General features: G+C 42.1%; 1 protein-coding gene across 3 annotated transcripts in view; it reads left to right on the top strand.

The window, feature by feature from the left end:
• The first annotated feature begins 1,019 nt into the window (after positions 1-1,019).
• dmxl2 (Dmx-like 2) overlaps positions 1,020-20,418 on the top strand; it is a 36,883-nt gene continuing 17,484 nt past the window's right edge. For 2 of the 3 annotated variants that reach the window (XM_041040651.1, XM_041040807.1), the window contains exons 1-27: positions 1,020-1,407; positions 7,407-7,532; positions 7,802-7,873; positions 8,000-8,078; positions 8,282-8,426; positions 9,356-9,422; positions 9,542-9,714; positions 10,034-10,214; positions 10,348-10,528; positions 10,915-11,133; positions 11,226-11,497; positions 12,191-12,460; positions 12,597-12,826; positions 13,354-13,556; positions 13,894-14,015; positions 14,384-14,473; positions 14,573-14,681; positions 14,785-14,904; positions 15,081-15,308; positions 15,693-15,979; positions 16,493-16,665; positions 16,769-17,420; positions 17,643-17,972; positions 18,056-18,175; positions 18,617-18,752; positions 19,376-19,486; positions 19,657-19,826. In XM_041040651.1, the coding sequence (XP_040896585.1) occupies positions 1,321-1,407; positions 7,407-7,532; positions 7,802-7,873; positions 8,000-8,078; positions 8,282-8,426; positions 9,356-9,422; positions 9,542-9,714; positions 10,034-10,214; positions 10,348-10,528; positions 10,915-11,133; positions 11,226-11,497; positions 12,191-12,460; positions 12,597-12,826; positions 13,354-13,556; positions 13,894-14,015; positions 14,384-14,473; positions 14,573-14,681; positions 14,785-14,904; positions 15,081-15,308; positions 15,693-15,979; positions 16,493-16,665; positions 16,769-17,420; positions 17,643-17,972; positions 18,056-18,175; positions 18,617-18,752; positions 19,376-19,486; positions 19,657-19,826 (4,953 nt within the window). In that variant the 5' untranslated portion in view covers positions 1,020-1,320. The remainder of the gene's footprint in view (positions 1,408-7,406; positions 7,533-7,801; positions 7,874-7,999; positions 8,079-8,281; positions 8,427-9,355; positions 9,423-9,541; positions 9,715-10,033; positions 10,215-10,347; positions 10,529-10,914; positions 11,134-11,225; positions 11,498-12,190; positions 12,461-12,596; positions 12,827-13,353; positions 13,557-13,893; positions 14,016-14,383; positions 14,474-14,572; positions 14,682-14,784; positions 14,905-15,080; positions 15,309-15,692; positions 15,980-16,492; positions 16,666-16,768; positions 17,421-17,642; positions 17,973-18,055; positions 18,176-18,616; positions 18,753-19,375; positions 19,487-19,656; positions 19,827-20,418) is intronic. The other variant, XM_041040733.1, reaches the window with a different exon arrangement.

Here is a 20,418-nt window from a genome sequence, read left to right as displayed (position 1 = left end):
GGCTCAACATTACACAGTTTACATACACTGCCATCCGAGGATAATAATTATAACATGTCAAAAAATATGCCCATAAGGGCTGCAACAATGAATATTGCACTGATCAGTTAAACAAACCATTTGTTATTTTCTCTGGGTTACAAGACACCAGAAAATACTTCAAAAATGCCAATCTGCAACAGTCAAGAGTCCAAGAGCAAACGAAAAGTATTTAATTTACTGTAATGTTGGACAAGGAAGTGCTGCATATTCTCACATCTGGAAAACTGAAACTATTAACAACTGGGATTTTTGCCTAAAAAATACTTAACCTATGAATTTATAATCAAAATAGTTTCTGTTGATCAAGTAAGGGATTAATGTTTCAGCTGTTCATGACAATTTCTAACCTAAAGAAAAAGTGACCCAGTTAATAATTTCCAATCAAAAAGTTAAATTCCATGCATTACTTTTTACTCGTGTAAAAAGGGTGACTGAATAACTGTTAAGCATGGACTGAGCCGAGAAGTGGGCCACCACTAACCCCACATGAGAAAACCACACACTGACATAAATTTCTTTATGTCCGAATGTGGCATCTCTGTTGCATCTTAAAGCTGTTTTATGTCTACATTTCCACCTCTTTCGATAATTTATTTGCGGTCACTGACAAAATGATTACCCCACCAGTTTTGCTTTTAGCCCAGACCCAACATTTATGATCAATGAACTAAAATCTTCCACAGAGGGGTGCTAGCTTTACAAACTGGCGCGCCGTGAATATAGAAAAGTAGTAGTAGAACTGCTGCACAGTGTCCCGGAAAGAAGCACGGCAAATCAGCGATTGAGGTATCTCAGGTCATTCTAAGTAATAGGCAAGACAACGTAAACTACAGACATTTTTATTCGGGAATAAGCCCGGCGAAGCACTGGGTCAAATCCACCAGTTGACATTTCCCAATCTAGATTTCTAAGATCTATAACAATTCAGTCGTGCCTGGATAACGTCGTGAACGCGCATGTCAGGTTCGCTGCAGAGATCCTGCTGCCTCGGCTCTCACGATTAATCGTGGGGATGGTGTTGACAGTGAGAGGCAGAGGCGACGGGCGGACAGTTTTACATGTTTAAGTGGATGACAGGACCGGGTGAAACTGCAGTTATACGGGTCGAGCACAAATTCCCCGCTACCCTTCCGTCTGTGGAGGAAGACGACACTGTCAGGCCGTGGACAACGTTAACATTACTGATGGAATCCCCGATCGTTGCTAAACGGAGAAACCGAAAGGGTGGACTCGTTATAAATAATTAAAAAACCCATCTGCTGCTAAAATACAAGGAAAATGCATCTGCACCAGGTGCTGACGGGAGCTGTAAACCCTGGAGATTGCTGCTATTCGGTGGGAAGCGTGAATGACATTCCTTTCACGGTGAGGTTTTATACAGATATTATTTAGATGACACCCATTGAAGCTAACGTCTGACTAGCTAGCTGGATAGTTAGCTGGCTAGCCTTATATAGGCTGTAAACGGGCTGGCTAGCGAGCTAAAGCACTGGCTAGCCGGGTGGTGTGCTAGCCAAACTGCCGCACCGACAGATTCACAAACAGTGAGTCGAGACTACTCGGGGCATCCTTATCACAAGCCCCCGTTTCGTTTTCCTTGACAGTCTGCCAGACATCGACGAGCGAACACCCTCAAGTAGATGCTGAAGTGTAATGTCTGCATCTGCTCTTTTACGGTAACCTTATATTATTTATCGCTCCAAAACAGTCAACGCTAGCCACTCAAATGACCTTTAGCTGCATCTCGTAATGTTAGAATTACTGCAAGGGAATCCCTTTGCGCAGCCATAACATTATTGCCAGATATTTACAATGGGACACGCTCCGACGAAAATTTGCAGTACACACTACAGGCGACTATATACCAGGGGCTTGGCAAAATTGCGCACCACTACAGGATGATTAAAAAAAAAAAAAGCCGTGTGTTATGTGTGATTGCAGAACTAGCTAAGCTCGCTACCATTTGGCGTTAAATCCTCCTCACGGATCATTAGCTCGCTGTCATCCCAGCATCAGCTGCGCCAGCCGTGACGTAGAGAGCCATATATGGATACATGAGCTAGAGGGCTGAATGGAAGTGTTTTGGTGTTTAAAATCACCTTGCCATCTGTCATCATTCTGGGTTTAGAAAAATAAAATATATATATTTTTTATTACTGACTTGTTTTGCCCCTTTATATATTCAAGATCCACCAGTCATGTAGGTTTAATGTCTTTGTACTCATGCTGACCAAACATTATACATTGAACCAAATTCTATGTTTGTTATGTGTTGATATCTTACAGACTGTATATATTCTGTGGTCTGGCAACTTCCCAGCATTTGTCTTTGTGGCTTAAGGTGACAGAATCCAGAATATATCATCAATATTCTTAGTGCAACGAAAGATGATCTGAACCTATAATATTATGGCATCTTTTGTTATGGCAAGTAGATGAAAGTGCGCAGTAGTTCATGAACCCTACAAATCTTGTGACTCTTTTGCAAAAAACCTGATAGGGCAGAGCGGAGTTAGGCCTTAGTCAGCTCCTGTTTTGGGGGCAGATAGTGATTGATGATGGATTCTATAAGGAAAACCCCTCAAAAGCCATTACAGAACTCTCTTTTACCTGAGTGGTTTAATATTGAGTTGTCATCTTGACAAGTCTTTTGGGGTTCTCAGTTTGTTTACCATACTGTTTATACTAAAAGCATTTTTCATGCAGTTTATCATTTTCTACAGTAAAATGACAGGTGTACATTCTTTAGAGTAGTATTTACCTGAAACTTAGGGTTTGTTGTCCTCAAAGACTGAAAGCTGAAAACAGTATGCTACTACTTTGTCATTACTACCCTAGTTCATATCAAAAGCAATGCGATTTCATCAGGCAGGCTCACATTCAATTCTTGAACAGCTATGTTGCATCCAACCATTCGCTCATGATGAGAACACTCTCAGCCTGTTTAATGGCTGCCAAATCTGGGCTTGGTCTGTTTCTAGTGCCTATTAACAGGGTGGTGTTGTTTTATGTTTTTATTTATTTATTTAATTTTTCCAGAAACACAGACACCTCTCCTCAGTTTCGGATTCACTCAGTCCATTAAAATGTAGTATAGTACTTTACTGTTTTGTTCATTTGTGTTACAAGCATAGAGAGGAGTTGTCACCTACTCCCCTTACACTGACCCCAGATCAAGGCAGTTTGAATGTAAACAGGCGGGCTTTTTACCAAGGGTCATATCTACTCAACAACACAGGACAGAACTGGTTGTGAAACTAAAGCCTTGCACGTTGCCAGAGGGCCCCAGTTTCTGTGCCTGGTGTTTTCTTTCTGTGTCTGGGAGGGTATTTGAAGAACACGAGACATCATGTCCAATGCAGTTACACTCACACTGACCCCTACAGCTCTTAGGCCAGACCCTGACACACACACACACATACAGCTAACCTACAGCTAACCTACATCTACGAGTTCACCAGCTCAGATGAGCAAGCATTAGGCTTGAGCTTCATTGGTTGTGGAATAATTCTGTCTCCTTGCTATTTGTTTCAATGTTCCAGCATGCTTTCTGCAATGTTGAATGCTTAACTTTGTGCATTGGCATATTGACAGTGATTGCGAGACATGTATTCAGATAGAATTTGAATGATGGACTGCGAAACACATGTTTCCTGTTGTTGCCAGTCCGGTTAGTGGATGTTGGCTATAGTTTTGTGTTGAAAATTCCACTGTCAGCATTGTTAGATTTATGAGTAAGAATGTGAAGGAACTAAATGGTAAGAAATAAGAAACCGCTAAAGCTACCTTTTGGCCTGTGTTTGATGTTATACTGTAAATGCACATACAAACATCCTAGAAGGTTTGATATGCAGAGCCTCTGCTAAAAATAGAACACATGCAAAAACTACAAAGCACAGAGAGAGAGTACATTACCCCACCTAGGCTGCATTTTTTTCCCTAAATTTAGTTATTTTAATGATGATTTTAATGTATCTGGATCTTGATCTACATCAGAACACAGATATTGTCAGATAATGTGAGACAGTGATGCCAGTTGCCTGAAGGTGGATTTTCTGAGATTACTTAAATCTCATCCAAGTTTCCTCATCTTGTGCAAGTATGAATTTTGGAAAATTTCAAGTGTTTCAGACTCATGACCACTGACTTACGGCCATTTAAATTTAACGTATTTCGCCTACAGTACAGGCGAAATACCACCAGATTTTGTAGGATTGCTACAAGTAAATATTTACATTTGCAGTGGTTACAGTTGCGAAATGCATTCAGTTATGGCAGTTTATTTCAAATACACCACTTACACAGGAACTTGGCCGCCAATTACCAAGCAGTGAAATAAATATATCAAAACACAATTGACTAACCTTTTCCAAGCTCATGAATTATTTACCAAAATTCAAAACGATAGACAATTTGGAAGACATGGGAGCAGCCTATACTAAGGAACTGATGCAATGAAAAATGGCTTCTGTGTCTCACAATTGCAAAATGTGTTATAAAGCACAACATTCTTATTTGCTCAAGATCCATGCCAAAAATTGTTGACTTGTTCCTTAGCCTGGTGTAAGTGTCCACAAAATTTTAATGAAATCTGTTCAGTAATTTTTCTCTATTTATTTATTTGTGAGAAATATAGTCAAACAGAATATTGGCTCGTTTGTCTATATTTTGAGCTCCATTAAGTTACTGAAAATGCAGCCAGTGTAGCTGGCTACATTGATTAAGCTGGATATGACCAACAGACAAAATGGAGACATACTGAAACTGGACCTGGTGTAGTTTGGCTGTTAACGCTTGCTGTTTCACTACAGTCATGCTGCAGAGAGTAACAAGGCCCATATATTGTGACTATAGACAATGAGATCAAAGTACAGGTCTGAGCTATAGGCTTTCCCAGGGATAATGTCTTAATACAGATTGACAGAAGGACCAGGTCACTACAGGTCAGAACTAATCAACTCATGTTCTAAAATATTTGCCACTGAAACCTTTGACTACATTCAGAGCAAGCTGGCTAGCTGAAACATGAAAATGGTCCACATGGTAACAGCTGTGACTGTGTAGTGTGTCCACATGATTGCATTTAGGCGTGGGGAGCATTTGATGGAGTTCAGGCAGAAGTGACCTCTTTCTCACTTCCTCTTATCTATTTTCATTGTGACAGCACATGACTACATTCACTCCTTTCTTTGAAAATAAATTTAGCCTGAAAAGCCGCTACACCTCTGCTTCATGAGAGCTAACTTTATCCAAATGACATTTCACATACTCTTAACTAGCAAGATGTGAATTGACTTCTGTAGCTTTCATCAGTATTATAAACATGTCATGTAGATAGCCATAGTCTCTTTGAATAGACTACAAATGGAGTTTACTGCCTAAGCTTTCAAAGGATGACAAAGGGATTTCCCAGAGTTGGGCAATATTATTCATATCCTTCTTTTCAGATGCTGTATCTCTGGCTAAATTAAAAATACAGTATTCTGTAAAAACCCATGAAGAAGTGTATACACAATAATAACATGCTCCCAACAAAGTCCCAGGTAGACAGTATTTGAAACTTTTTGCATTACAAATACAATTACATTGTATTGCTTCTCTACTCATCTTAGATGCAATTGATTTGTCATTGTTAATGTCTTAGAGAAAGGATATAGTTTATCTAAAGCCAGCAATATTCTTGATGTAAGCAGCTTACATGACTGGCACGGAGGAAACTTTGCTGCTTCAGGGTCGCACGCATTAAGTCAGCGCATTTATTAGCTACAGGTACCTGGGTATAAATCCAAGTACATTCATTGAAAGAGTCTATAGATTCTTACTGCTGTATTTGTTTTCTTTTTTTTTGCTGAATCAGCTCGCTAAACATTAAATTGATTAGAACGGGTGCCCAGCAGACCTCAATCTCTTCATTTTATTAGTTTGAAGGGCTGCTTTTGGCTGAAATAAATTTTTAGTTGACTAACGGCCATAAAGTTTCTAATCCTGTAGTTGATTTACTGTAAAAATCTGTCAGACTTTTTCTCCCATATTATTGCCCCTCAGCATATGATCGCAGCCATGTTGTGTTGACAGATCTAGTGTTAATTAAAAACCAAACATTACTACAGATGAGAGATTGTAATTTTCTAGTAATCATTGTTGAACATTTCATTCCCTATTAAAATATCCAAACCAACAACATAAAAACAATTCTTCGTTGATGAAGATGCTAATGACATTTTACTGTTTACTCTATTAAGTCTTCCATCTGTATAGATCAAATTTTGTCAGTGTTTACCATGATGCTGTCCATCAGCATTGAGCTGCTGCTGCTAATGAATCATCCTACTTTGCATTGCCATTCCTCCGTACCTTGTTCTGTCTGTGTGTGTTTGTGGATGATGAAAGAAATGCAGGGCACACACAAGCTCAATCCAAACAAACTGAACAATGATGCACTCAAACTTATCAGGCTGGCTCAAGGTCCTACCAGGTACAAATTACAAAGAGAGTATCATGGGCTCACACATTCTTTTATGTGTGTGTGTTTGTGAATGAGAGAGAGAGAGAGGGTGCAGAGCAGTCCGTGACAGTGCGTGACGGTGACCGCTTCTAATTCCGGCTGTAATGTGCAGGAGCAAATGCTGCAGTAATAGTAAAACATAGATCACATCTCCTTCACTTCTCTTCCTACCTGTTTCTCAAATATTATATTATACTATGCACAATCCTATGACAGTCTCCACTGTCACTCTGTATTATACCACTGGCTGTAATCTTGTCCTGTTTTGTGACCCAGCGGTTCCCAGCCTCTCCTCCTATTCTCGTGAATAATGAAAGACACAAGCCGTCATCCTGACTGTACTGCTGCTTCAAGGCCAGCTTGCCTGTCTCCCAGGTGCTGCTGTCATTGCTGCCATTCTGCACATGGCTGCCAACTGCCAACAACCACCATTGTATCAATTTACCTTACTGCCCGTTATCCAAATCTTTACACAGGTCTGCCCATTAAGTGTGGGCAATAAACATGTGCTGTGTAAGTCTACTTTTTAAGCATGAGTAGGTGTTATTGGTTACATGCAGTGGATCTGTAAAACAGCATTTTATGTTAGTTACTGCCATGTTATGTTAGTCCTGCTGTCATATCTCATCCTGCTAATGAAATATTCATATTAGTTGTATTGACTACCATGATGGTCTGCATTTAGTCATTTATATGACATTATATTATATATCCAATATATATGTATTCATTTGGGAATTCAAGCACATAAGAAACACATTGGACAGATCTGTAAAGCAGCAGACTATATCAAATATGAAGTTTATTAATATTAAATGGGTGTGTGTGTGTTTTTTTTTTCTTTTTCCTTTTTTTTCAGGCCTATGGCTCCGGGTGTGATGTTGTGATCTTGGCTAGTGACTTTGAGTGTGTGCAAATTATCCCTGGAGCTCAGAATGGAAACATACAGGTGGGCTGTGTGGAGTGCTCCCACCAGCTTGGCAGGGTAAGTGTTGACGGCACATTCAGACACACTCCCACTTGCAGTTTTCATTTTTCCCTGTAGCCAGAAGACATCATTAGTTACGCTCAGCATAAAAAAAAGTACATTTAGCCCCGCATTTGCTCCTGTCTTGTATGGCCATGCTCTCCTCTCCTTGCTGTCCTGCTTTCCCACACCACTCCCCACCTACCCCTCTCTTGTGGGAATGACTGTGCAGAAGCACTGATGGGGTGAGTAATGTTGTGATGATGAACACAGCTCTTTATTTTTAGATCGCTGCATCCTACGGAAACACAGTCTGCATCTTTGAACCTCTTTCCACCAACCCAAACAAACGCCATAAGGTGAGCATGAATGTCAGTATTCTAGACATTCTGTATGAAGCGGTTTTAATCAACATCTAGGGAGTTTAATCACACTTGTGTGCCAGTAACACTGCATGGTTTGTGTCGCTCTTCTATCACTAACAGCAGCTTAACTATCAGTGGCAAAAGACAGGACAGTTCTTCCTCGATGCCATCACCTACAACCTGGCCTGGGACCCACAAGGTACGCCTGCGCTTTCTGTGTTTAACTGATTCACTGACTGACTAAATGAATCCACACTAAGCAGAGCTCCTACTCACAGCCCCCCTGGTTTGTCTGCAATGACATGTGCATTATGTAAGAGTCACTGTGTGCATGTGGCTCTGTGTACTGTAGTAGTCAACGTGGGACGTGAGGTGTGTAACATAGTGCTTTTTTGTCCTCAGGGAACCGTATCCTAGCAGCAACTGAGCGGCTCCAGCTGTGGGCTCCTCCGCTGGCAGATGCCCTGATAGAGGAGGAGGATGGGCAGATGACTGAGGACAAGCCCCACCCTGTCCTCAATGACTGGAACTGCGTCTGGCAGTGCAAGTATGTTTATGCTTTTGTACATAGAGTGAAAGCATCTGAAAGGATTGACATGGCATGACAAACCATTGCTGTTTCAAGGTAATGGACATTAGGTCAGCAGCACAATCAAAATCCAAAGATAATTTGGTGAAGAGCTGAGTATTGGGAGTATGGAGTAACAGTTGCTGTCTCTAACAGTGCTGTCTGTTGATGAAGCAAATACGTAATTGTCCTGACACGTAGCTCCAGTAAATTGATTAGAGCTGTGTGTGTCATCATTTTCTTCAATCCTTCTTCTCTCAGCTCTTGTTCTGTCGTCTTGTAAATGCCAAGTCAGTAAAAGCTTTCTTTGGCCAAGTTTGTCATAGCTAATTTTAAGTGAAAATGCTTTGCTCATTTTTGAAAATACCAAAGTTTACTGTTAGTTTTGTGATTGAAAATTGATGTGGATTTTTTTTTGAGCTTTGATGGGACATTCTTGTCCCATGTACTGTTTTTTTTTTTTAACTTTTGCCAGTTCAAAGTAGAGCAGGAGTAAACTGTTTTTGTCGGCTGAGGAATTACATAATTTTTACTAATAAAACCTTGTGGGCAGTTACTGATTAACCAGACACATCTGCACACAACCTCACATGAAAGGTTTGCAGATGTTGTTGAAAGCCACTCTTTTGAGTCTGTGGCCTGTGCTTTAACCTGTGCAAACAGACATAGACATACAGTATAATACCCTATCACTAATTGTCATCTGATGACACATGCATGCCCAGGAAAGCCACTAGAACAGGGAAGTGAGGTCTCTGAGAAAACCAGCAGTTGGTTGTGCACAAAGCAACCGCACATACAGCTGACAGCTGAACCACTTGTGTATTTTTTCCCATTTAGAATTTCCTGTGGAGAAGTGAATATTGCTGATATTGTTGTTTATGCTGTTGTGTTTGTCTTTCTCTTAGGACTGCTGCATCTGTTCACATTGCCAAGTGGTCTCCTGATGGGGAGTACTTTGCAACAGTCGGAAAGGTATAAGATTCATGTAAACATGTTTCAAAACAAATAATTGTTGAACAGTTTTTTTAATTGTAAGTCTTGTGGTGATGTTTGTATATAATGTATGTTCACTCGTGTGTGTGTGTACGCAGGATGACTGTTTACTTAAGGTGTGGTATCCCACCACGGGCTGGCGTTCTGCGGTGGTGGTCCAGGACCCCTCTGATAAAAAGCCTCTTCCTGTTCACTTCTCCTTTGTTTACCTGGCCCATCCTCGCTCGGTCACTGGTATGTCCTGGAGGAAGACCAGCAAGTACATGCCCAAGTAAGAAAGCACACACACATTCAGGGTGACCGGTTACATGTTTATTTTTGCTCCCTTTAGTACATGCTTGTTGTCACCCAAAGCATGACATAATTTTTTGGCTCAAAAAAGAGATTTTTTTTGTCCAACGAGTAAGTTGGACAATATGTATTTTTAGAATTATATGGACACTGAGCTTTTCTTCCATAATATAATTATTTTTCCCATAATGTGTTTTAATGTATTTTCACATTTTGAGAGTAAAATGTTGGACAGATCGATCAAAAGCAAAGTAATTACTGATTGTGTAAGATTGTTGCCTTCTCCTGCTGCTTTCTAGGGGTTCAGTGTGCAATGTGTTGCTGACATCCTGCGAGGATGGTGTGTGTAGGTTGTGGTCAGAGACCCTGCTACCAGAAGACAGCCTGCTTGGGGGACAGATCTCTGAGAACACACACTCCTTCAGCTCTAGCCTGCCAGGCCTGGCAGGCAATAAGGACAAGATCCAACATGCTTTGGAGGTGCATTTACTTGCTCAAGTCAGATCTGACCAGTAATAAATCATAAGAAGAAGAAGATATAAAATATATACTAATTCTAATAAAGAATGACAAAAACTTCTCTGTGTTTTATCCCTGTGATTTGCTTGATTAGTCAATCCACCACCTGAAACATTTGCGCCGGGGCCGCCGACGGTCCTCTGCTCTGGTAGCACACAGTGAGCTGCTGCCCTCTCAGCTTGGCACACAGGACGCACATACCCACCGCCACATCGCTCATCACGCCAATGCGCTGTGTCACTTCCATATCTCAGCCAGTATTAACCCCAACACAGGTAGGGTGTCTTTGTGTGAGCTGGCTCAGAACAGTTGCACTATTGACCCTATAAGGATGTTTCATAATGTCCAGGTTTTTAATGGCTTGTTCTGTTGTAGTGACATCACAGAAAATCAATAACACATTTCAGTTGCTGCAAAATGTGTTAAACACAGAAGCCTTCGTCAATTGCAGAGAATTCGTTTAGCATATAATGTACATTGTGCCAGAGTGATGCAGCAGAAATGGCTTCTTACTAGAAATAAATGAATCACGTCAGTGAGCTATGCATTCCATGCAGCTGTGAACCTAGTCTTAGATTGAATAATATTTTGTTTAGCCCTTTTTCTCACAACCTTTGTCCATACGTCTTTTCCTCCTCTTTCCTCCCTCCTCCTCTGTCAGATATCCCATCCGTGCTGGCTGACTCTGCAGTGTTCAACCCAGATGATGGCACTGGTGGCGGAGGCTTCGTGGTTCACTGGCTCAACAATAAGGACCTTAGTTTCACTTCTTCCATGGACCTCTTTATGCTGCAGCTCCGTAAGTTCTCTGAACAGCAGCTGGACCAGACTACTGAGGACCCCCTGGACCCAGAAGGATCCCCAATGAAGTTTGACTTTGGTATGACAACCAGGCTAACACTTATTCCTTACAATACATTAGCTTAAAAGCAACATCATGTTGTGGAAACACAATGTTTTCTGGCTTTCTAGACCTGGACGACATGTCTGACAAAGCCTCCTCAGAGCTTGGCGAAGAGGGTGAGCCAGGAGAGCAGGGAAGCACAAAGGCATCCTCCCCAGGATCCAGCTCCAGCATGCCTTTACCCTCCATGCTGCTGGAGAGGAAGATGGAGACTCTCACCACAGAGTGGAACAAGAGCCCAGACATGCTGTTTACCATACACCCTACTGATGGATCTTTCCTAGTTTGGCATGTGAAATACTTGGACGAATTCAACCAGGGCATCTTCAGACAGGTTCAGGTGAGCAGAGAATCAGACACATGAAAAAAAATGTTTTTACATCCTGCTTGTAATATATACAAGCAAGTGATAAACATTTTTTCCTAAGTACTAACTATCCTGCTTTAAATTCAGTACCAAATGACTTGCTCATGCACTCGCTCATACACACACAGTGGCAGCCGTGTAGTTGTCAAAGTTGTGAAGCCTCTTCACTCAGAAACGATGTTTGGCTGAGTACAGACACTGGCTGCAGAGAGCACTTCAACCAGACAACAGACCAATTTGATTTTGGCTTGTAATGAAGTTGTTCACAGAATTATCATTAATGAGCAGCAGGTGAAATGACCTGCTCTTGGCAATGTTTAACCAGTAAAAACGATGGTTAGTACTCACTAAAAATGAGAAGTTGTGTATGTTGTGCATGTTGTGTACATGTTGTGATCCTCACTAATGAGAAAGAAGGAGGAGAAATAACAGATTCATTGGCAGCACAAAATAAAGGACTTTAATATCCCCGTATCAGCCCTGATGGGATCGGCTCATGACATCTCTGCAGATTAGTTCACTGTTAATGTTGTAACATATTGTTAATGTCGCTACTGATGAACTAGAGAGATGACATCGTGTTGGTACAAATTGCTTATTAGGTCTCTATAGGATTGAAAACATGTTTTCCTAATGGTTTTTGTTTCCCACCAACTCTCCCACCAGGTGTCCTTCTCTTCGCGTATTCCAGTGGCATTTCCTACAGGTGATGCCAACTCGCTTAGTAAAAACATCCTGATGTACGCCTGCACTTTGACAGAGGGTGAGAGTGCTGGGGCAGGGGATCAGGGGAGGATGGTCCAACGTGTCTCCCGCTCTGCTTCAGTCTCGGCCGGCCTGGGTTCACCTGCCTTGGCCTCCTCTACCAACCCTCGCCCTGGTATTAGTCCTGCTGTTATGATGGTCTCCAAGCATGTTGATGGATCTCTCAACCAGGTAAAAGACTGTTAGAAACAAACGTTGAGAGCTTGGAATGTGCCACTTTTTTCTGCATACATGTTTTTAAAAATGACCACTGTTCATTACCATTTCATGTATTCACTAAACGTTTTTTGGTACTTTCTGTCTACAGTGGGCAGTGACATTTGCTGAGCGCTCTGCCTTTTCCAATGTACTGACCGTATCTCACAAGTTCCGATACTGTGGCCACCGCTTCCATCTGAATGACCAAGCCTGCCACACAGTGCTGCCACTGCTGCTGACCTCCTCTCACCATAACGCCCTGCTCACCCCTCCATCAGCCCCTAGCAGCCTGGAAGGAGAGCAGCCTCCTACCTTTCCTCTACCAAAGGGACTACCCAGGTAAAGAACAGAGGGAACAAGCTGGGGGAGCAATAGGCTGCTATTCATTGTGAATGAGACCTGATATTGCAGCCTGGTGCTGCTTAAAGTTGAGCTTTTCTGAGCCACTGAGCACCTTTGTCTCTGTAGGTCAGTGGTACTACAGGGGAAAACTGAGAAAAGCTCAACTTTATGCAAATGTCCTCCAACTCAATGTGAGCAACAGCCAGGCAAGAGCCAGTCATGCTTGTTTTAATGCCTCCAGGAACAGGCACTACTTGCTTCCAGCTTAGATACAGGCCTGCGGTAATAGTCAGTAATGCCAGCTCAGGTGCCTTTGTTGTATTAAAACAGTTTCAATAATGTTTTAATCAGAACTAACTGTCCATTCTTCGAACAGTCTGAAAAATATTCAAGACACACACACACACACACATACACACAAAAAAAACTGCAGCTTCATGAGAGGCCAGAAGCTGCCTTCTAGTTTGTATCTGTCTGAAATGTCACAGATGAGTTCTGAGCATGTGTTACTTCTGTATTAACAGGAAGCAGCTTCGTAATGCAGCTACAAGGACCTTCCATGACCCCAACGCCATCTACAGCGAGCTGATCTTGTGGAGGGTGGATCACATTGGACCTCTGTCTTGCACTGGAGGGGTCTCTGAACTGGCCCGTATCAATTCTCTGCACACCTCTGCTTTCAGCAATGTAGCTTGGCTACCTACACTAGTACCCAGCTCTGTGCTTGGTAAACACACCATACATTTTTATTATAGATGTAAATTTTAGCCTCGATGATGAGTGGTAGCGCAGAAACGTTGTTGTTATAAGTAAATAATTAACACTTACTTAAATGTAAAGGTGGAAGTTTCATTTTTTGCTGAATCACCTTAGTTTCTGCTTTTGTTCATGGAGCAGTATATATTTGGTTCACTATTTGTCAAGACAAAATTGTGCTTTGTATAAAAACATTATCATTTCTAATGATATTTTTTTCGGATCAACCCGGATTGTAGATCAAATAGTAATTAACACATTCTTTGGCACTGCAGGACTTTCCTACAAACTTTTTGTGTGTCCCTCAGGAACCTACTGTAACAGTGCCAGTGCCTGCTTCGTGGCATCAGATGGTAAAAACCTTCGTCTCTATCAAGCTGTGGTGGATGCCAGGAAACTGCTGGATGAGCTGTCAGATCCTGAAACATCTGTGAGTGGACACACACTCTTGTCATTACACACAAAAAATAATGTTATTGGTCAATGGGATGTGATCATTTTTATTTAGAGTCTCTGGGCCTTTATGTCTCACTTTATGTCTCACTCTTTTAATGCTGCCTTTATTTATTAATGTTATCAAAAAACAAAACAATACCCTGCATCGGGCACACGGATCTCACACATTTATTGGAAAAGTGGCTATGCTGTTAAGAAAGCTAATTCTTCCTCTTTCTTGCTTCATAAACAATCACCAGCCTACATTATCTTATACTTCAAATCAAAATAATGCCACACCTGTGGTTTCAAATGCATCACACTAAATGGATAAGTTACTATTTTTCATGTGTCTCTCTTTAGAAATTGGTGGGTGAAGTGTTCAACATTGTCAGCCAGCAGTCCACTGCCAGACCTGGATGTATCATAGAGTTGGACGTCATCACAAACCAGGTTAGGAACTGCTTTGCCTTTCTTTACACCTTACAATCCTGAAACCTTCTGATCAATAGTCATAGTCACCTGTTTGATGCTATGTCCATGTGCATCCAGTGTGGCGCCAACACGCAGCTCCTGCATGTCTTCCAAGAGGACTTCATTCTGGGTTACAAACCTCACAAAGAACCAGAAGCATACACACCAGCCTTTCCAGCTGGTGAAGGTATAGCACACTGTTAAATTAAAATTAAAATTTCTTTCCTAATACTTTTTCAAGCCTGTCTGTCATTAGAAGATGATAAAAAATCTCATTTTACTGTGTCCAGATTATCAGCCTGCCCCATTCTCTGAGAAGTTCTTCCTGGTTGTGATAGAAAAGGATCTGAATAGGAACTCTGTCCTGCAGATGTGGCACCTGCACCTCAAGTCTGTGCAGGCCTGTGTTGGTAGGTGTAGCATTCACATAGCTGAGCAGTTACCACCATAATTGGAAGTGTTTTGGATTTTTTTTTTAGCATGAAAACATGAATTTTAAATGTGAATCCTACATTTATAGCTACATCAAACCACTTTTGTTGAGGTGTAGGCCAGCTATAATGCATCTCTGCATCTCTGTGTCCAGATGAGCCGAGTCCGGATTATAGCTTCCAGAGCCAGCTTATGGTTCCCAATCAAGTTGTGAATGCTGACTCGTCTCCTGAGACCTCTCCTATCAAACCCCTGCCACGGTCAGCCTCTACAGCCAACTTGCAATCAGCCAGCAAACTCATCCTCAGCTCCAAGCTGGTGTACAGCAAGCGGCTTGACCTGCCCCATGGGGTGGAGGTTACCAGGGCCACCCCCTCTGCAGGTTAGGATGGGCACACAGTTACCACACATATGACTCACACCACCTTGTTGTTGCCAAATTAAAAAGAATGTGTAAAACCCATTTTTTTTCCCGAGTTGACAAAGTGTAAGATCTATATTTATAATGTTTATTTTTGGGTATGCTGACAGTTGGTTTAGCAGTGAAATAAGACATTTGAAAGGCGCCTCTGTTACTTTGTTTTCCATCTTTAAGTCAGGTCAGGCAGATTACAGGACATACCTGAAAAATCAATTTGCCTCATGTTATGCAGAAAGCTAGAAACCAAAAGATCAGGTTGATTCAAGAAATGGCAGAACATGTTTCAGTGCTTTGCATTAACTTATTTGAAATTTTCTCAGTTTTCATGCTTCCTCTTTCTGCCAGGTCATCTAAGTTCCTCTTCTATCTACCCTGTGTGCCTGGCTCCGTACCTGATTGTTACTACCTGCTCTGACTCTCGCGTGCGGTTCTGGCACTGCACTGTGGAGGGTGATGACGGGTATAGTGAGAATGAGCATGACAACCGAGCATACCGCTGGGAGCCTTGGGCCCTGATGAATGAGGAGGAAGACAACAACAGCGCTGTGTGTGTGTCTGGACGGCCTGTAGCTGTGTCCTGCTCATACATCGGCAGGCTGGCTGTGGCCTTTAAACAGCCACGCCAAGGACAGGTAGGAAATTAGAATTTGGCTTTGTATTGGTGTTTTCTTTGAATTGTATGAAAAATCTATGTGGGAATTAATTTAAGTGTGGCAGTCACCTTGAGGTGGAAACTTATAACCACATATAACAATAAAAGTGTAAATGCAGTGAATTAATATCATTTGGCTGTATGCTCTTGACTCTGCAAAAATAGATAATAATTCCATCTATTAGCATACAAATACTTATGTAAAGCAGAGCGAGTTGAGGGTGGAACTAGAATAGATAAACACATGCATAATGCACATTAGACATTGCACTTTGTTTGGAACCTCTCATCAACAGTCATTAGTCATTAGCGAAAAGAAAGTGATAAAATCTCAGTGTCTGAGAATCTAATTCCATTTCAAATACCAATTCTACATTTGAATTATGTGGAGCTTGATATGATTGAACTGAGCTTCACGTTGTCCGTAGTATCATACCGTATCACATATTTTAAGAAATTGGATGTTTTAAGTAAGCACTCCTCTTGTCTTCAGCTTCAGGGTTCAGGAGAGGACTTCTCTATGCATGTGTCCATCTATGAGTGTGAGTCTACTGGTGGCTCGGAGTGGGTTTTAGAGCAGACTCTCCACCTGGACGACTTTACCAGGCCCTCGTCAACCCTGGATCCAAGAGTCAGTGTGGACTCCAACCTCTTTGTCTACAGCAGGTCAGGACGGCACTGCTTATGTGTTTGTATCATACTCTCTCTGTCATTGTATATTTACTGCTACAGGTGTCTCATAACTTAATAATAATATTTTCCATGCCAGGTCTGACCTGTACATGAGCAGGGACCATAGCTCCCCCAACATTAAGCACTATGTGCATCTGGACTGGCTGTCAAAGGAGGACGGATCTCACATCCTCACTGTGGGGGTTGGATCCAACATTCTCATGTATGGCCGTATCTCTGGCATGGTCAATGAGCAGACTAGCAGCAAAGAGGGGGTGGCTGTCATCACCCTTCCTCTAGGAGGCAGTATCAAACAGGGGATCCGCTCGCGTTGGATCCTGCTTCGGTCTGTGGACCTCCTGTCCTCCGTGGACGGCACACCGTCTCTACCAGTCTCCCTGTCCTGGGTGAGGGACGGCATCCTGGTGGTGGGAATGGACTGTGAAATGCATGTGTATGCCCAGTGGCATCAGGACAAGAAGCCTGGTGAGGGAGATGAGGGCAGCCTATCATCTGCAGACATTGCTGGGGGTCAAACCACAAATTCTTCCTCAGTCTTTGAAGGGAGAGCCAGGTCTAAGAGTGTGTTTGAAGGGAATGTTGCTGTGGATGAGGCCCTTCGTGCCCCGGCGGGCCTTCAAGAAGGGGGACTGTTTGAGGCAGCTCACTCCCTGTCCCCAACACTACCCCAATACCATCCCACCCAGCTGCTGGAACTCATGGACTTGGGCAAGGTTCGCCGTGCCAAGGTGAGTCTCTGTCTACCTCATTCAGTGACCCCAAAATATGCAAAATGGTGATTCAGTCTTAAAAGCTCTAGTAAACTAGCATACAATGAAGCCCTCCTTCTGGACTAGACTAACCAAAAAGACAGATGTCCACACTGTCTGATAGATAATTTGGGACGTGGTGATCTAGCTCATCTAATCTACATTGTTGTATTCACTGTTCATTGCTCTTCTATACACCAGGCCATCCTCGCTCACCTGGTAAAGTGTATTGCTGGGGAAGTTGCTGTGGTGAGGGATGTGGAGGCAGGTGAAGGCGGCGCCAGGAGACATCTGTCACGAACCATCAGTGTGACTGGCAGCACAGCAAAAGACACCATTGTGGCTGGCCGCGATGGGGGCAGGGACTACACAGAGATCAACTCCATCCCTCCCTTGCCTCTTTACGCACTCATGTTGGCTGATCTAGACACCTCGTATAAGGGAGCAGAAGAAGCTTCTAAGGGAGCTAAGGCAGCCGATGGTGAGGGAGCCCAGAAATCCACAGAGGACCAGTATGCTGACCTTTTCCAGGTAGGTAGTTAAGAGAGTTCTGAATTGGTTGTTAAAGTTATCGTCCGTTAATAATTTTAACTCCTTCCCTCTTGTGTTAACAGGTGCCAACAGTTACCACAGATGACTTTGTGAACTTTGCCACCGACAAACCAGAGAAGAAGTCTCGAGTTATCAACCTCTCTCAATATGGACCTACCTACTTTGGACCAGAACATGCTCAGGTATTGCTCAATACTCACATTTCCCATTTAAAAAAAGTTGAAAGTGCACCATCAGTGTGAGCTATTTATGATAAAACCCAAAAATAAATGTTCTTCTTGTTCCTCTGTTGAAGTGGAAATAAGTGGTCCATGAAGAATTAATAGTGTAGCAATAACAGGGTAATGAAGGCTTGATACCATAGTAACAGCAATACAATTACAACCATGTAATATCTTATTAACAACAGGGAATATGCTGTGATAATGCTGTGTAGTTTCTGTAAGGGTAGTAATGGGGAGGAAACATGGTAATACTATGCTAATGTGCACACAATAATCCAATTCTATCAGAGAAATAGTCTCTCAGTGAGGATGCGTTTAGTGTGGCATAGTCAATCCATCAATACATCATTATTGCATACCTGTCTCGCCTCTACTCACACTCTTCCTTTGTGTGTCTAGGTATTGTCCAGTCACCTCATGCACTCCAGCCTACCAGGGCTGACCAGACTAGAGCAGATGTTCTTAGTGGCCTTGGCTGATACTGTTGCAACCACCAGTGCTGAGGTCACCAGCTCCACCGATCAACAGTACACAGGTCAGCACATATGTTTGCGTGCATAGGTTAAAGTAAAAGAAGTGGAAGAAGTAAAAGAATTTTTCCTAAATGGATGAATGAAATATTGTCTTATTTAGAATGTACAGTCAGATACAAGATTCAACCATACCTGCAGAATAGGCTTGTATTGTAATTTGGCATGTTAACCGCCTTAATGTCTACCAGTCTATAAACTGTTACCCTTGGTAAGAGATAATATTGTATAAAAGTTGACTAAAGGTTATAGACTTAAAAGCTAAGCACCATTTTTCTTGATTGTGTGTTCCTGGATATAGTTTATCTCCAGCCATCAAATCTTTAGAACAACAGAGCTTGTACTGTTCTTCTTCAGCTCTATATAAGCAGACACTGCACTTTTTTCCAATTTTCCGTTCTGTTTATTTAGTCTTTTGAGAGGAAGACATTAGCAGGTTGTTCCAGGGCTAAGTAAGCACAGAGAGGGTAAGTAGGTTCAGGGACAAGAGACACCGTCTCTGACAGGATTGTATGAACTGAAGTAATACTGGAGTTTTAAAGGGCTATGATTTCTTGCTCCTATTTAGTAGTTTTTTGTGGAATAATAGTGACAGTGCGGACCGTTCCCTGGTGTTGTGTTTGTATAGGTGGTGAGGCTCTCGATGAGTGCGGGCTGAGGTACCTTCTGGCCATGCGTCTTCATACCTGCCTGCTCACCTCTCTTCCCCCCCTCTACCGTATGCAGCTGCTTCACCAGGGTAAAATACACTGCTCATTATTCTGCTGCTGTGGCACATATATTAAATATTGATTTTGATGACAATAACACAACATGTGAAATGTAGATTTCTAGTGCATTCAACTTGGGAATGAAATTCAGACATCAGCTCTCTCCTTCTCCCAATTCCTCTGTGTGTTGCCGTGCCAGGCCTATCAACATGCCACTTTGCATGGGCCTTCCACTCAGAAGCGGAAGAAGAGCTGCTGAATATGATCCCAGCCATGCAGAGAGGCGACCCACAATGGTCTGAGCTCAGAGCCGTTGGAGTGGGTTGGTGGATACGCAACATCAACACTCTGCGGAAAATGGTAGAGAAGGTACCAGGACAAATTCAGACTTATTGATACAAGATTCCGAAGAAGAATAAAAAAAAAAATAGCACCCGATGATGCAAGTACAATATGATTTCATTCCCTGTCATTTTAGTTTATAACATTGGGACAGTGATGGAAATGGTGGGAATTAACTAGAAAAAGAAATAAGGACAATATAATACAGTTATTTCCATGGAGGTTCCAGCTATAATACAGTAATTCATTGTTCTTTGTGATGTTGTTTTACCAGATTCCAAAAACATGAACACCTTGCAGTATAAGGAAGTCAGTAAGAACATTACCATGAACTAGATATACCACATTTTAACTAGCATGTCTCAGCAAACAGAGACATCTTAAAATAGAACATTCAGATAAGGTGCTCCTGTCATTTGTACACCCTCTGTGGTTTAGCCTGCACTGCCAGCAAAATTTAAAGTCAGTGACATTTATTGTATCTGGAGACATTCATTATTCTCTGTTCTGACCAGCTGAATTTATTCACAAGTGACGTATACATTTATAATGACTGTTAAGCAGCTGGGATTATTCCAAAGAGCACAGTGCAAAAAAAAAAGAATAGTTCATGCACATC

The sequence above is a fragment of the Toxotes jaculatrix genome, chromosome 1 (assembly GCF_017976425.1).
Source record: "Toxotes jaculatrix isolate fToxJac2 chromosome 1, fToxJac2.pri, whole genome shotgun sequence".
Classification (NCBI taxonomy): Eukaryota; Metazoa; Chordata; class Actinopteri; family Toxotidae; genus Toxotes; species Toxotes jaculatrix.
This window is presented reverse-complemented; position numbering and strand designations above follow the sequence as displayed.